The sequence below is a fragment of the Orcinus orca genome, chromosome 14, assembly GCF_937001465.1.
Source record: "Orcinus orca chromosome 14, mOrcOrc1.1, whole genome shotgun sequence".
NCBI lineage: Eukaryota > Metazoa > Chordata > Mammalia > Artiodactyla > Delphinidae > Orcinus > Orcinus orca.
Window position 1 is genome coordinate 44,910,569 of NC_064572.1, and position 16,842 is coordinate 44,927,410.

At 36.1% G+C, this 16,842-nt stretch overlaps 1 protein-coding gene across 5 annotated transcripts in view; it reads right to left on the minus strand.

Annotated features, from left to right (window-relative positions):
• PARG (poly(ADP-ribose) glycohydrolase) overlaps positions 1 to 16,842 on the minus strand; it is a 111,065-nt gene that overhangs the window by 21,076 nt on the left and 73,147 nt on the right. For all 5 annotated transcript variants that reach the window (XM_049697386.1, XM_049697388.1, XM_049697385.1 and 2 more), the window contains 2 exons: positions 11,215 to 11,362; positions 340 to 418 (listed from right to left, as the gene is read on the minus strand). In XM_049697386.1, coding sequence (XP_049553343.1) covers positions 340 to 418; positions 11,215 to 11,362 — 227 coding nt within the window. The remainder of the gene's footprint in view (positions 1 to 339; positions 419 to 11,214; positions 11,363 to 16,842) is intronic.

The window sequence follows — 16,842 nt, forward strand, 5'->3', positions numbered from 1 at the left end:
TAATCTCACAGAAAAGGTAAGGATAACTAAATAAGCTGTTTAAAGGCTTTAAGCTCTAATTAGTTCGACCTTGGAAGTTAATCTCCACTGGCTGCTTATAATTAGCAGCTGAGCTGTGCCTTTCTTCTTCTTGGTTTAGACATTTGGCTTTTCTCTGTTGTTCCCTTTGGTATATGGAGATGGTGATAGTGTTTTAACTACTAACGAAACTGTACTATTGAATTTAAGAAGAAAATTATATTTCTGAAATAAGAATAGATGGGAGACAGACTGTACCAGGGTCAAACCCACATTCCTTAGCTTTTGGTCATGAGATGCTAACGTCAGAAATGAACTCACCTTTCACTCCTGTCTTCATGGCTCCGGGCCCAACGGTATGTTTCGGCATAGCCTGTGTATTCACTGTACTGTTCAGTACCTGAAACAAATAATCTGCCACTATTATTTTTGAGAAAAAAATTTCTTTTTTCTTTTTGAATTTTATTTACTTTATACAGCAGGTTATTAGTTATCTGTTTTATACATCTTAGTGTATGTATGTCAATCCCAATCTCCCAATTCATCCCACCACCACTGCCCCCAGAAAAAAATTTCTTAAGAACTGCACCTTTTAAAGGGTCTCTGTTAAGAAACAAACAAATAAAAAATCCCGCTGGTCTTAATGACTTGTTATTACTTCCCATAAAGAAAAAAATGATGCCTTCAAATGCCACCGCAATTATCATACAGTGAATGAATGTCCCAATCAACAAAGAAAACAAAATGTCTGTCATACTCATTTTTTTCTTTTATGAGGAGTACATAAAGATTGTGTTTTATAAAAGTCCACTGTCGGGCTTCCCTGGTGGCGCAGTGGTTGAGAGTCTGCCTGCCGATGCAGGGGACACGGGTTCGTGCCCTGGTCCGGGAAGATCCCACATGCCGCAGAGAGGCTGGGCCTGTGAGCCATGGCCGCTGAGCCTGCGCGTCCGGAGCCTGTGCTCCACAACGGGAGAGGCCACAACAGTGAGAGGCCCGCGTACCGCAAAAAAAAAAAAAAAAAAAAAAAAAGTCCACTGTCTTCAATGTCAGTGATCAGATGGTTTTTTATTTGTGTTGTTGAAAAAATAAATTTTACATAAAAACATTCCCTAAGAAAAGTATCAATAAAATTAAATTTAGGATTTGCCTATCAACAGGCAAGGTACCTCAAAGAACTTTGTAAAACTAGGATATTATGCCTGAGAAGACAGGGAGGGAAAAAAGCATAATTAACATTCATCTGATGAGAAGATGTACCAAGCTTGGCATATAACATAGATTTCTAATTCACTGGACCTGAACATATCAAAAGGGATGGTGTCTATTTAAGTAAATAAGCTCATTCCAACTCCTATGGTCAACTCAATAATTACTTGACCTGATAAGAATCAACAAAACAGTAAAATTAAAAGCTGAAAACTTGAGCAAGATTATACTTTTCACATATTAAAAAAAAAATAGAAACAAGACAACATTGAGAACTAAGATTAATGATAGTTTTAGTACAGTTGACTCTCAAACAAATGGGTTTGAACCGCACGGGTTCCCTTACACTGTAGATTTTTTTCAATAGTAAATACTACAGTACTAGACAATCTGCAGTTGGTTGAATCCACAGAGGTGGTCCCCACAGATGAAGGAAATGTGTATTCAAAGGGCTGACTGAAGTTATATACGCATATAAGTTATATGTGAATTTTACGGTACTACTTTTCTCTTCAAAAGATACACTTCAGTGGGATTCCTACCAAAATGAATAAACTGAACCTAGTTATGAAAAAAACACTGGGCAACCCCGCCCAAAGAGAGATTCTACCAAGTAACTGGCTTCAATGTTTTAAAAATCTCAAGGTGAACAAACACAAGTTTGAGAAACTGTCCCAGTTTAAAGGATACATGACAAGTCTATTCAAGGTCTGATCCTGGATTGGACTGTAGACTGGGTGGGGGGAAAAGCTACAAAAGATATAATTAGGATAATTGATAGAATATTGACTAGGGATTAGCTAATAGTATTTTATCAATGCTAAATTTCCCATTTATTTATTTATGTATTTATTTGTGGTATGCAGGCCTCTCACTGTTGTGGCCTCTCCTGTTGCGAAGCACAGGCTCTGGACGCGCAGGCTCAGCGGCCATGGCTCACGGGCCCTGCCGCGCCGCGGCATGTGGAATCTTCCCAGACCAGGGCATGAACCCGTGTTCCCTGCATCGGCAGGCAGACTCTCAACCACTGTGCCACCGGGGAAGCCCAAATTTCCTAATTTTGATTAACTATGCTGTGCTAATGTAAGAGAATGTCCTAGTTCTTAGGAAATATACAATAAAATATTTGGGGTAAAAGGGCAGAATGTCTCCAATATACTCCTAGTTCAGGAAAAGAAAATAGAGAAAGAATGATGTAGCAGATGGGGCAGAAATGTAAACTGGTGAATCTGGGTGAAAATTATATGGAAATTCCTTGTATTATTCTTACAACTTTTCTGTAGATCTGAAAATTTTCATACATATACAAATATAAACATAGATATACAATATAAGTAAATATTAAATAAAGCTATAAAAAATACTATTCTATTTTTATAAATGATTAAAATATTCCATAATAAAAACTTAAAAGATTTAAACTCAATACTAGAGTTTCTAGTCTATTACTGAGCACACTGTTTCTTAAAAATAATTTTTCAAAATTTTAAATAATTTACAGTTTAATTACTATAAATTCACCTAGTATTTGGGGTAAGACAGCCTGCTACAAATCAAGAAAATAACTACAAAATTAATGTTGTTTCTGTCAGGCTTCCTTGACACTGTAAGTAGAGTTGGTTGTTCCTTCTTTGTGCTCCGCAGTACTCTGCATACAGCATCAGCAGAACAATTAACATATTAAATTGCAATCTGCAAATCAATTATATTTCTACACAGTATCAACGAGCAGTCAAAAACTGAAATTTTAAAACTACATTTACAATAACAAAAAATATGAAATACTTAGAGGTAAGTCTGAGAAAATGTAAAAGAAGTATACAATAAAAAGTATGTAATATGACTGAGAGAAATTAAATAAGACCTAAATAAACATAAAGATATCTCATTCATGTGTCAAAGACTAAATATTGTTAAGAAGTCAAGTTTTCCCACATACAGATGGCCAATAGGCACACGAAAAGATGCTCAACATTTCTAATTATAAGAGAAATGCAAATCAAAACTACAATGAGGTACCACCTCACAATGGTCAGAATGGCCATCATTAAAATGTCTACAAGTAACAAATGCTGCAGAGGGTGTGGAAAAAAGGGAACCCTCTAACACTGTTGGTGGGAATGTAAATTGGTGCAGCCACTATGGAGAACAATATGGAAGTTCCTCAAAAAAATAAAAATAGAGTTGCCAGATGATCTAGCAATCCCATTCCTGGGCATATACCCAGACAAAACTATAATTCAAAACGATGTATGCACCCCTATGTTCATAGCAGCACTATTTACAATAGCCAAGACATGAAAACAACCAAAATGTCCATTGACAGATGAATGGATAAAGAAGATGTGGTATGTATATATAGTCCATATATATATACTATATATATATATACTATATATATATATATATACTCAGCCATCAAAAAGAATGATAAAATGCCATTTGCAGCAACATGGATGGACCTAGAGATTATCATACTAAATGAAGTAAGTCAGAGAAAGACAAATACCATATGATATCACGTATATGTGGAATCTAAAGTATGACACAAATCTACAAAACTACAGACTACAAAACAGAAACAGACTCTATGGAGAACAGACTGTAGTTGTCAAGGGGAAGGGAGGGTAGGAGAGGGACTGAATGGGAGTTTGGGATTAGCAGAGGCAAACTATTATATGTAGGATGGATAAACAACAAGGTCCTATTGTATAGCACAGGGAACTATATTCAATATCCTCTGACAAACTATAATGGAAAAGAATATGAAAATATGTGTATGTGTGTGTGTGTGTGTGTGTGTGTGTGTGTGTGTGTGTGTGTGTATAATCGAGTCACTTTGCCGTACAGAAGAAATACAACATTGTAAATCAACTATACTTCAATAAAATTTTTTTAAAAGTCATCTTCCCAAATTGATCTATAGATTCAGAACAATCTTAATTAAAATTCAGCAACCTTTTTTGTAGATATTGACAAACTCATTCTAAAATTCAACAAACAACTCTGAAGAAGAACAAAGTTAGAGGACTCACGCTGCCTGATTTCAAGAATTATTATAAAGCTACAGTAATCAAACCAGAAAGAACCAAAAAAAACCAAAAACCCAAATTAATAAATTGGACTTCAAAATTAGAAAGTTCTGTTTTTCAAGTCATTGTTAAGATAATGAAAAGACATACTTCATATGTCTGATAAAAGACTTACCTAAAATATATAAAGCACTTCCAAACTCAAGAATAAAAAAACAAACAACCCAATTAAAACATAGGCAAAAAGATGGCTTCAGGAGCATAGCCATATGTCAAAACTTACCTAACTGCACACTTTAAATATATATGGTTTGTTGTATGTCAATTATACCTCAATAATCTGACTCCTTCACTAGACTGACAGCTTCTCAAGGGCAGGGATTATATATTATTAACATATGTGCCTACATTAGCATCTTGTAATGCAAAAATGTAGAAGCAGTTGAGTAAGTACTTGCTGCATAAACATAATTAAGGACCAAAACAGGAAGAACACTGAAGTTAAAATAAGGAGTCCAGAAATACTTAATCTGGACTAAGTATTATATAATTGACATATTAAAAAATTCATTTACAAAGACAGTGTGGCATGTTAAAAAGAGCACCACACTGAGATTAAGAGTCACGAGGAACCCAAAGTGAATCCTAAAGTAACCAAATCTCATTGGACTTCATCTCAATGTCTAAAAATTAGGCTTGTCAATAATTCTTATATTGCTTACCCCATAGAATAGCTTGGAAAACCAAATAAGACGAGTTTAAAATCCTTCAATACCATACACAGGTTGGTATTGGTGTCATCAGACTTAACTTTGTAAGGGAGTAGAGAAACCAAAGATATATGACTCTATTTATGTGGGGTTTAAAAGACACGTGGTCTACTGGCCTGACTGGGAATAAAGACAGCCGGGAATAGTCCTGTTCTTTTGCTTTTTGCCCTGTGGTGGACAAGCCTCATTTTCCCTGTTTATTATTATTATTAATAATAATAACAATAATGCCTACTCTGATCTCTTAATTATGAAAATAACCACCTCTTCTGTCTTTTGCAAAGTGGTTGAAAAATATAAAATATCAATGATCAACTTCTATTTCAAATTAGGATGGTTTTTGTCTTCTTTCCTAACAGAAACAAGGTTAGGTTTATTTCTTTCAGGTTTGGGAAATCAAAAATGCACATACAGATGCTTTTGCTCTAAAATTAAATCCTGAGTTTTCTAAGTAAACATCTTTCAAAATTATGTTGTTTGTTCTGAAAAACAAATGCCCTTAGCTCGCTTTAAATTTAAATTTACTGATAAACTTTTCTAAAAATGCAAAAGGTGAACAGTGGTAACAGCAAAAAAGAGAAGACAAAGACCTTTGTGATAGCTCTCTCTAGGGATATAGCCTTAAGACTTCATACTCAAAGACAAACCTTCACCTAAGTTAAAAACTTTTAAGGAACCCATTTAAATCTTTTCAAGAGCTCATTACAACCTTATGTATGAGTTCTTAGACTTTATAGTAGTAAGAAAAATTCTTATTTTCTTTTACTAGTAATGAAAGTTTATGATGAACACAGCAAAAAATATTTGGAGATTAAAGAAATTCTACTTACTAATGGGTTATGCCATTAGAAAGAAGATTTATACAAAGAACCTAGGGGTAAGACAGGAATAAAGACACAGACCTACTACAGGATGGACTTGAGGATATGGGGAGGGGGAAGGGTAAGCTGTGACAAAGTGAGAGAGTGGCATGGACATATATACACTACCAAACGTAAAATAGATAGCTAGTGGGAAGCAGCCGCATAGCACAGGGAGATCAGCTCAGCTCCTTGTTACCACCTAGAGGGGTGGGATAGGGAGGGTGGGAGGCAGGGAGATGCAAGAGGGAAGAGATATGGGGACATACGTATATGTATAACTGATTTACTTTGTTATACAGCAGAAACTAACACACCATTGTAAAGCAATTATACTCCAATAAAGATGTAAAAAAAAAAACAACCATCTACCCCACTTTTATTAGCATCATTAAAACAGTGGTGATTATGCAGCAGAAAAAAACACTCTGGCCTTTCATTCCCATGATTAATAAAAATTAAGAAAAGCCAAACTCCAACTTTATTTGGATCTTTCCCAATGAGCTGGTGTCATTTAGTAAGCACTGGGCTGTTTTTGTAGTGATGGGCTCCTCTAGTGTTGTTAACTCTATGAAAGGTACCAGTACTATAAGCAATGGTGTCTGCTTTTGTCTTTTCTATCAGTTCTGCTGACACTCACAAAAGATTTAAGGACCTGTGGTGTTTGGGACGATTTGATTCACTAGAGGGCAGGTTTTATAGTAAATGTGTCAACATTCTGCTCAGTAAGTTTCATGTCTAGGCATCTGCTTTATGTTCTCACCACACAGAAACAACAAAATAATCTCCCAGCAGCACAGTAATACCTTTTAGTATTGAAGCTTTTACTGGACGTTGTGAAGGAACACAAGAGAGGGGAAAAAAGGGGAAGATTGGAGTTTTAATTCTTTTCCTCAATCTATACTTACTGAAAGGTTTTAACTCATGCCTGCTCCAGGGAGGATCACAGCAAGTAGAGGGATAACACTGTTTGGATAAAAGTATTTGCCTGTTTGCATGACCTGTTTCATATTCATTTAAAAGTCTGATACCAACCAGATGCCCCACAATGATGATAAATTTAATTTATTTCCAATTTCTCAAACTCTTCTACAGATTCAGGCAGCACAGTCACAGCCATTAGCTCACTGAGCCTGGTTGAATCATTTGAAGGAATGGAATTGATCAGGCAGATAGACTGCAGTGCATAGTTAAGAGTCTCCTAAGAAGGGAGATGGCAGAAATCCAACATCAAATAGATGATGAAATGGCCATTTCCATTAAGGGAACATCACATCACAGATATTAATTAGGAGGCACTATAATAGAGTTAAGTGGATATGGGGAAAAAATGCTGAGTTAAAGTCACCCCGGGTGTCCTTAGCCTGAGGTAATTACAGGTGTGAAGGTGAGTCATGGATCTGCAATTTTCCATCTATTTTACAATGGCTTCAGGTAAGTTAGAGACCAGATATAACTCCAGAGTGATGATGCTTTTTTAGATTGGGGACAAACTATCCTTAAAAAAGAAAAGAAGTCTATTGTTTTCCTTTTACTATTCCCAAGGAAATTACATCCTTTATTTACAGAAACATTAATGGGAGATGACAAGGGACTACTTCCCTAGTACAACAGAAGTGAAGCAAATGAAACAAATTAGCTTTGAGTTAAAATGCCCTGCATTCTACCAACTTTTTTATTTCAAGAATGTAAATTCATCCTAAAAAATTGATGGGAGGGCTTCCCTGGTGGCGCAGTGGTTGAGAGTCCGCCTGCCGATGCAGGGGACACGGGTTCGTGCCCCGGTCCGGGAAGATCCCACATGCCGCGGAGCGGCTGGGCCCGTGAGCCATGGCCGCTGAGCCTGCACGTCTGCAGCCTGTGCTCCGCAACGGGAGAGGCCACAGCAGTGAGAGGCCCGCGTACACAAAAAAAAAAAAAAAAAAAAATTGATGGTATATTTTGTTCTCAGTCTTCAATTCAAATCTAGCTTAACTGCTAAAAATTAAAACTCTTTTAAAGTATTATTTGATACACCCAAATGCTGGAGATGGTCACATTCCAGAACTTCAGTGCTCTCTAAAACAGTCTGAGATCAATATTCAAAGTATTCATTTGCCCAACAATGGATTTATGACAGTTTAATTTTTTTGTTCTATAATTCCTTACACTCTTTTCTCCCCTAACAACTTCTAACTACACCCTTCTTATCTGCATACATAATAAACAACAAATGCAGATAGACAACCAATATGTGAGTTGAGACAATGCTGAGAATAAAAGGGTTTTATCTTTCTATTTCAGTACAGTTTGGATTACAACCTCAGAATTCTGGATGAAATACTTCAGGTTATTAACTTCAAATAGCTGCAGTTCTATCAAAGAAGAAATTCCTTTGCTGAAGTTCTTAACTTCCTACATAAACTCAAACAACAATTTTTACTTTTTGTCTTATCTCACCAAAACAGAAGAATCAAAAGGATATTATAAGAAATAATATAGGGTTATCTAAAAGATGTGGAATAACTCCTTGAAAGCCCTTTTATCCACAAGCACTTATAAAAGTTATGGACACATCAACAAAAACAATGGAGTAAAAATCTCAGAGAACTGTTTCCTCCATAAAAATAATAAGAACACTGGCAAAACTTGTAAGAATCATCTTTTTCTGAACTGTGGGAATTAACCAAAGGCTTGCAGCAGTCTGAGGAGTGTTTATTAAAGAAAAATTGGCTGAATATTGGTAAACACAGTGAGTTGTATGGTGTTTTAACTTGCCCTGTTCCTATTCCACTTTCCCAAGCTCCGTAGTAGCCTTAGAAACCAACAGCCTGTAATCAAAGCAGCCTGGTTGCCACCGGAGGGGGCAGAGAAGGGTTGAAGCTCCTTCAAAGCCCCATTCTCAGAGAACTGTAATCATCTGACCTGTCTGGTAGTTCCCTGGAAGACCTCACTCACAAGGCTGTCTTTATTTGACCAGACTTGGACTTTGTCCAGGGTGAAAAGCCTAATTCCCAGGGGTGTTTGTTGAAAACAATTATAGTCAATTGTTTAACAGTGTAGCTGCCTGAGGCATTAGATTACAGTTGGGGTAAATAGGCTAACCAAAAAGCTTCAGAGGAAAAGCTAAGGAATGAGAAGTACTTACGGGACTTTGAAAAGTATCCTCGGGAATCTAGACGTCTATACACATGCCCATAGCTGTACACAGGCTCAAGAAAGACCTGAGAAGGTCCTAACCTCTCCCCTCACTCTGATCTTGAGGCTCTGTGTAAGCAGGAAGGAAGTGTCAACTGCCTGGTGGAGTGTTGAAGGTAAGCCCCAACATATACACAGAGCCCTTCGGCAAAGACTGACTTACTGGCTCTAGGCATTTAAGAAAATCTCTGTCCAATCATTAGGTAACTACTAATCTAACCAAGCAGAGACTTTAGTGGCTACACATGAAAAAGAACAGTCTTCACAGAACTAGATTAGGAAAGTCACTAAACAAACATCAACAAAAACATACTCTGGGAAAAGGAGAAAATCTGATTTCAAGAGTTGCCCCATTTAAAATGTCCAGTTTTCAACAAAAAAATTGAGACATGCAAAGAAACGAGAAAGTAGGGTCCATACTCAGAGAAAGAAAGTATTCATTAGTAACGGACCCACCCTGAGGAACCCAGATGTTGGACTTACTAAACAGAAACTTTAAGTCAGCTGTTTTACATCCATTAAAAAAAACTAAAGGAAATTATGTCTAAAGAACTAAATGAAAATATGAGAATAATGCCTCACAAATAGAGAATCTCAATAGAGATAAAAATTATTTTTAAAAAGAATCAAATAGAAATTCTATAGTTGAAAAGCATAATAACTGGAATAAAAATTTCACTGAGGGGATTAAAAAGCAGATTAGAGCAGACAGAAGAATCAGTGAAGCTGACAATAGGTCAGTAGAAATTATCCAGTCTGAGAAACAAAAAGAATGAAGAAAAATGAACAGAGCTTCAGAGACCAATGGACACCACCAAATGTACCAACACATGCATAACAGGACTCTCAGAAGGAGAGAAGAGAAAGGGACAGAAAGAATACTTGAAGAAATAATGGCCAAAAATTTACCAAATGTATCTAAACATTCAAGACATTCAATGAACCCAAACAGGATAAAGTTAAAGAGATCCACACCTATACACATCATAAACAGTTGAAAGACAAAGAGGGAATCCTGAAAGCAAAACATAAGGGACAAAATTTAGATGCTCTCCTGAAGGTTGCCTACAAATGTATCTGAGATGTGTGGTCTCAGTCTTAATTCTGTCATGTACCTCTTTGGACATAAATTAGTTGAGTTATACATTTGATAAAACTAACAGAGGATGGTTTTCATCCCACTGTAATCTTTGAAAATAACTATCAACCAAATTCTCCTACACTTAGCCTGTTAGTCTCCTATACTAATCTCAAAGTGGCAATAGATTCAAAGAGGAAATAAGAAATCCTCCTTTGCAGAAAGAAAAAACATCAGCAATTGATGGCTGATTACGGCTTTTATATGGGAATTTTTTTTTTTGGGGGGGGGGTATATGTTCTTTTAGGTACCTGAATAAAAGGCTTAACTTCCCTACAGTGGCTGATTAAGAGTTTCTTAAGAGTTATGAGTTAATCATCAATTTTTTGGGGTAGCTTATACACAAGAAAATACTGTGACATAGTGATATTGTAATCTAAAGAAACTTAAGGGAAAAAAATGTAAATCTTGATTAATAGGCCTAAAGTATAAATTTGACTATGTTTCCTTCTCTCCTCCACCCATAATAACTTAAATCAAAGAGAGGCACTATGATAATCACACTTTTTCTCTTAGGATTAGAAATTAGAATAAACATAAGGCTACTGATTTATTTCCCTTCTATAAAGCTCACTGTTGTACTGACTCTCTCCAAACACTGTAACTGTTTTTTATACTTACATAGTGTGTTCATACTGAAGTACAACAAATCACTTTGGAAATATAATGGAAGAATAATAATAGGACACATGCTCAAAGACATATCACTATCTTCTTTTTAAGGACACCACATCATAAAATTTCAAACTGGAGAGTAGTTTAATCATTTTTACCCTTGTTCCTCAGATAAAGATACCAAGAAAGAAAAAGTGGGGATAAAATGTCTTACTCAAGATTATGAAAATGAAACTGTAACGATTTAATAAGAACAAGTATAAATTAATGAATTAAAATATTAGGACTAATGCCCACGGTACAGAAAAGCTACTATCTGAGTGGCCTCTCGTCTTCATGATAGATCATCACAGATGGGGAACACTACCCCATTGTCCAGACTTCTCAAAACTAACCTGTGATGATAAGACATTCATTGTGATCCAGCACCTCAGTGAAGAGCCGTGAAACAATCAACTCAGGGTTGATTAAAAAGCGGATTTCTTCTTGTACAAGTCCTGCACTGGTTACACCACCTCCAACAAAACGGTTTGCAAAATCCACCTATTTGGGAAAATGTGGCATGTTAAATGACAATTTAAAATACCTACATATATGATAAAGAAGTACACTCCCTCTAAGCTCTGATCTTCCTTTCCTTTCCCACATAAATCCATCCCCAAATTAGTAATCTTCCCGGGGAGAACAGATTGTGGTTGACTGCACCCTTTCCACCTCACTGCAGTTAACATCTCTGAATATTTCTTTGGATTCCAAAATGTTAGAAGGAACATGGAAAATAGAGCTTTTAGGCATAAGCCTCAATGTAATTATATGGACTCTTGTTTATAAACCTTACCTGTGCTCCAAGGGCCACAAATCAAGGGAGGTTTTTATCTGGAAGGTTTCAAGATCATTTCTCCACCACTCTCTACTCAATTTCCATTTATGTACTTCATATGACTTTAATATAATTATACAGGCATACCTCATTTTACTGCACTTTGCTTTATTGCACTTCACAGATATTGCATTTTTTACAAATTGAATGTTAATGGCAACCCTGCATCTAGCAAGGCTATTGGTGCCATTTTTCCAATAGCATTTTCTCACTTTGTGTCTCTGTGTCATATTTTGGTAATTCTTGGCGATATTTCAAACCCTCCACCAGCAAAAAAAATTATGACCTGAAGGCTCAGATGATGGTTGGCATTTTTTTTAGCAATAAAGTACTTTTTAATTAAGGCATGTACATTTTCTTAGACATAATGCTATTGGACACTTAAAAGACTACAGTATAGTATAAACGTAACTTTTATATGCACTGGGAAACCAAAAAAATTCATGTGACTCACTTTTTTGCAATGGTCTGGAAACGAACACATAGTATCTCCAAACTATATAGCCTGTACCTTTCTTATATAATATGGAAATCAAACACTTGTCCTTAAAGGTTTGAAAAGTTTAGGATTTAACCTTTTCGGTAACTTTTTTCTTTTGTGAAAGAATAAAAGGATGAAAATTTCTTCCTTCTAAATTCAACTGCAAACCCCAAACTGCAAAAACATTACAAACTTTTTAAGAAAAATACACCTAAGGGGAAGAAAAATGAAGACAAAAAAAAATCTAGTTTAACAACAAAGATTCAATAAATTAATATTTCCAATTTAGTTTAAAACTATATGTAAGTTTTCTATGGAGTACTACGATGGCATCCCCAAGCTCCTATTGATAAAGGTGAGTTACACAATCCTCAAGAGAAAGCAAACTCAACTTGCCAGAATTATTTGTTTGTCTTAAACTTACTATGCACTCCAATGTGTCCAACAGTATGCTAAGCTCTATGGGGCAATATGTAAGAAATAGTTTCTGACTTTGTCTTAGATTTTTCTATTTGGGGAGTTAGATACACACATACACACAACTTGTGTACACATACAGTCATACACAACCCCTCCCGCCCCCTACCAGAATTTAGTAAGTAACGTAAGAGAGGCTTCTATACTATTTAGGAAAAACACAATCCTGTGTCTCTTCTTTACTCTCACACTACTGCCACACTCTCGACACTTCTGACACCAGATGTGTGGATTCTCCACACATCAAGCAATTCTGCAATACCGGCTAGGTGTCCTACAATCCAGTTCAGTTCTGACACTGTCTACCTGGAGCTTAGTGAAAAATCCCACAGGCTAAGGATTCAGTCCTACAAGACTGCCCCAGTTCAGATGGCAATCTCAAGTCCCAGGTTGTCACCTGTACTTCTAGTTGACCAGCTATAAATTGGGGTTCCCATGACCCCACCCGGGGCTTGATGATTTGCTAGACCAGCTCACAGAATTCAGGGTAACACTTACTTACATTTACTGATTTATTAAAAAGGATGTAATAAAGGATACAGATGAACAGCCAGATGTAGAGACACACAGGGCAAGGTATGTGGGAAGGGGCACAGACCTTCCACGCCCTTTCCAAGCAAGTCATCTCCCAGCACCTCTGCATGTTCACCAACCCCAAAGCTCTCCAAATCCTGTACTTCTGAAATTTTTATGGAAGCTTCATCACATTCTCATGACCGATCATTAACTGAGTCTCCAGTCCCTCTCCCCCTTTCCCAGAGGATGGGAGGTGGGGCAGAAAGTTCCAAACTTCTAATCATGGCTTAGTCTTTCTGGTGACCATCCCCATCCTGAAGCTACCCAGGAGCCCACCAAGAGCTGCATCATTAGAACAAAAGACATGTCTATTACTCAGGAAATTCCAAGGGGTTTAGGAGCTCTGAGTCAGGAATTGGGGTCAAAGACCAAATATTAGAACAAAAGATGCTCCTACTGCTCTTACCACTCAGGAGATTACAAGGGTTTTAGGAGCTCTGTGCCAAGAACAGGTTGTAGAGACTAATATATATATTTCCTATTATTTCACATATACTTTCATACTATTGTCAAGTATGAGATTTTGTAAAACTTGTTTGTGATCTCTAAAGCAATTATAAGAAATAGTCATGTGAAGCCTGTTTTACAAAAGAGTAAAACAAGACTATGAATCTTTTGACACGTAAAAATACTATATGTGAAAAGAGAGAAATTAATAGAAGATAAAGTAGTCTTCTTTCACTACAGAAGAACTTAGAAAATACTGAAAAATATGACTGGACAAGTTCTTGAAATGAGTTACCAAAGTGAATCATTTGGGTTTATATTCTGGCATAATAAATCAACACTAGAACTTTAACTTATAGAAAAATAATTTTGGTTAAACTAGTCCACTGATTAGAAATAGTTACCTACTACATATTAAGTCTTTATACATTGGGTGATTTATAGCTTAAATTGTTCAATTAAACAAGTATTGATGAACTATTATGCTGTGAACCATGGAATACACAGATGAATAAGATGTGGTTCCTGGTTTCATAGCATTTACAGTCTAGATGTGAGTGAGGCACATAAGTAGAATGATAAGATGATTATTAAAGAACCTATTAGGATGTATTTGATACTTCTCAGATAATACAATTAACTAAAATTGGCGCATGGGGAGGATACAGGAGCGTTACAAAAGGATGTGGCATATTCAATTGAGATTTTGCTGACAATCAGGCTAAGGGAATAGCTGCAAAAGGACACAGGAAAAACCAATGTAAAGAGCTGTATGAGGAGAGTGGTAGGTAAGCAGATTCCTCATGCCTGTCTGCAGTGTACAGTATGTGGAGAGTTAAAGTTGGTAATGAGCTGGTCTGGGGTCCAAGAAATTTTTACTTAATTCTTAGGATTCTGGGAAAGATTCTAAGAAGAAAAGTAACAAATGTATCTGTGTTTTAGGAAGATAATTCAGACTAAAGTTTAAAGAACGAACTGGAAAAGTAAAAGCAGAAAGGCTGGCTAGGTAAATACTGAATAGTTTAGACAAGCACTACTAGGGCCTCAAATAGGTCAGTGGGGAAAGAAGTGAGACCCAGGAAGGAAATAAAATGGACAGCTCTTGAAAACTGAAAGACTGGCTAAGTATCATGGTATTCGGAATACAAATGAGAAACAAAGGCCTGAGATCAGCTAAACTTAATTGTTACCGGAACAAGATACATAACTAAATTTAAAAGATAAGCTCTATCCAATCTATGTACTACTTGGAAATGATAAATGAAATACATTCAATGTGCATACTACTGTTCATTCTTTGAATAAAAGGCCAACATTTATTACTTAAAAGGTATGCACAGAAACATATACACTAAACTCAATATGCCTCTGAAAGCAGGGGTCTTTTAGAAAATCAGTTTCTACTACTTAAAAAAGTTCTTAATAAAAGGCTCTCTATTGCAGGTAAGAAATCTGTTCCAGTACATGAAAACAAGCATATGAGTGCTTCCTTATTTTTAGCCATTTTCTAACTCACTTTACTTTAAAGCTACCTGTTCAGCTTACTCAGTTCTGAATTATAACTTGATGAAAAGAGAGAAATGATAACACTCCTTAGAGAGGTTTTGTTGTTGTTGCCACTCAGCATAATGTAATTTATATGCTACACAAGGAGACTTGGAGCACTGCAATACAATATTCCCTGATCTCCTGGGGATACATGGCATAGGTAGGGAGAAAATAAATAGAAGCCTTTATGGTATTCTTTTAATCTACTGAGGTTTCACATTTCATCTATAATACATTCCAGGGAAGTGGGGAGAATCTCAACCTTGAATGTTGTTGAATAACTCCTTGCTGAATCGTACTGTAATGAAAGGTCAGCATTCCTGCGGTGCTAACCACCAGTAGCTTTGTTTATTTCATGTGTATTAAGCTTCCCTCAGCTAATCCAAGATGTTACTGTAGGAAAGAACCTTGTCAAGATGGAAATGTGGGGGAAAAAGTGATAGTCATTCGAAACAAACTTTAGTCTTATTTCAAAATTATTGTTTTAAATAGAAGAAAAAGGACTTATTAAATATAAATATTAAAAAATTAAGTACAGGACAAATATTAATTCAGTTATCCAAATTATTTTTGTCTATAATTTTAATCACTGGGAGGTGACTTAAAACAAAACATGGTTTGCCTCTTTGAAAATTTTAAATACAAATATGTCTAAATAAAAGGCCATTCTAAAACAAATGTAGGCACTTAGAGCATATAATAAGTAGCCAAATGCAAATCAGTCTGGTCATTTTATAATAAAAATTAAGTTAATTACACAAATAGTCCATTATCAGGCAACTGCTTTAACTTCTGACCCTATATAAGCATTTAATAATGATCTAAGAAAAAAATCAGCTAGTCTCAATATAAAAGGATGGTGTACAAGCTTCTTCCAAAGAAAATTAGGATTACAATGCTCTTCTAAATAAGAACACAAAACACTAACATTTCGTCTCTGATTAGTGATTTTTTTAAAAGATCACTATAAAGCAAAAGGAAAGCACATGTTCAGGTTAGGTGTTACAACAAGTTAAAGCCAGATACAATGTTTTATTTGTTAACTCCTTTTTCCAAAATACTTTTTTTTACATAATGGCAGGAACATAGATTAATAACAAAGATTGACAGATGGACAAAATTACTTGTTCTAAAACAGGGAAGAGATGGCAAGTATATCTGGCTCATGTGCCTAAAACTATTACACATGGAGAGAGGACTTTCTTATCAATCCGTTTTAGATGTCTGCCTCCTAGACCCAAACAAAGTTGGTGACAGAAAAACATCTCAAGCCAGTCATTTTTTAGGGCAGAGCAAGAGCCTTTAAAGAAAGAGAACAAAACTGCCTGGTGACAGCTTGTCAAGACCATACCCTGGCAACTTCCTCCACTGTCAATCTACAAGCTATATCTGAACCAAGAGGCCTGATGTTGTCCAGATCTTGGATTTTCTGTCAAAGGCTTTTTAAAGAGGCACACGTACGAAACAGAGAACGTATATCGGCAGATAAAAGTATTACCAAGGCTGTCAAGGTGATCTGTTTGGTGTTTTTCTCCATTCTGCTATTATGCTTCATTGCATTACATCAGCTTAGAAGATAAATAAACAGCTTTTCATATTTCCTTTGCTGTCGGA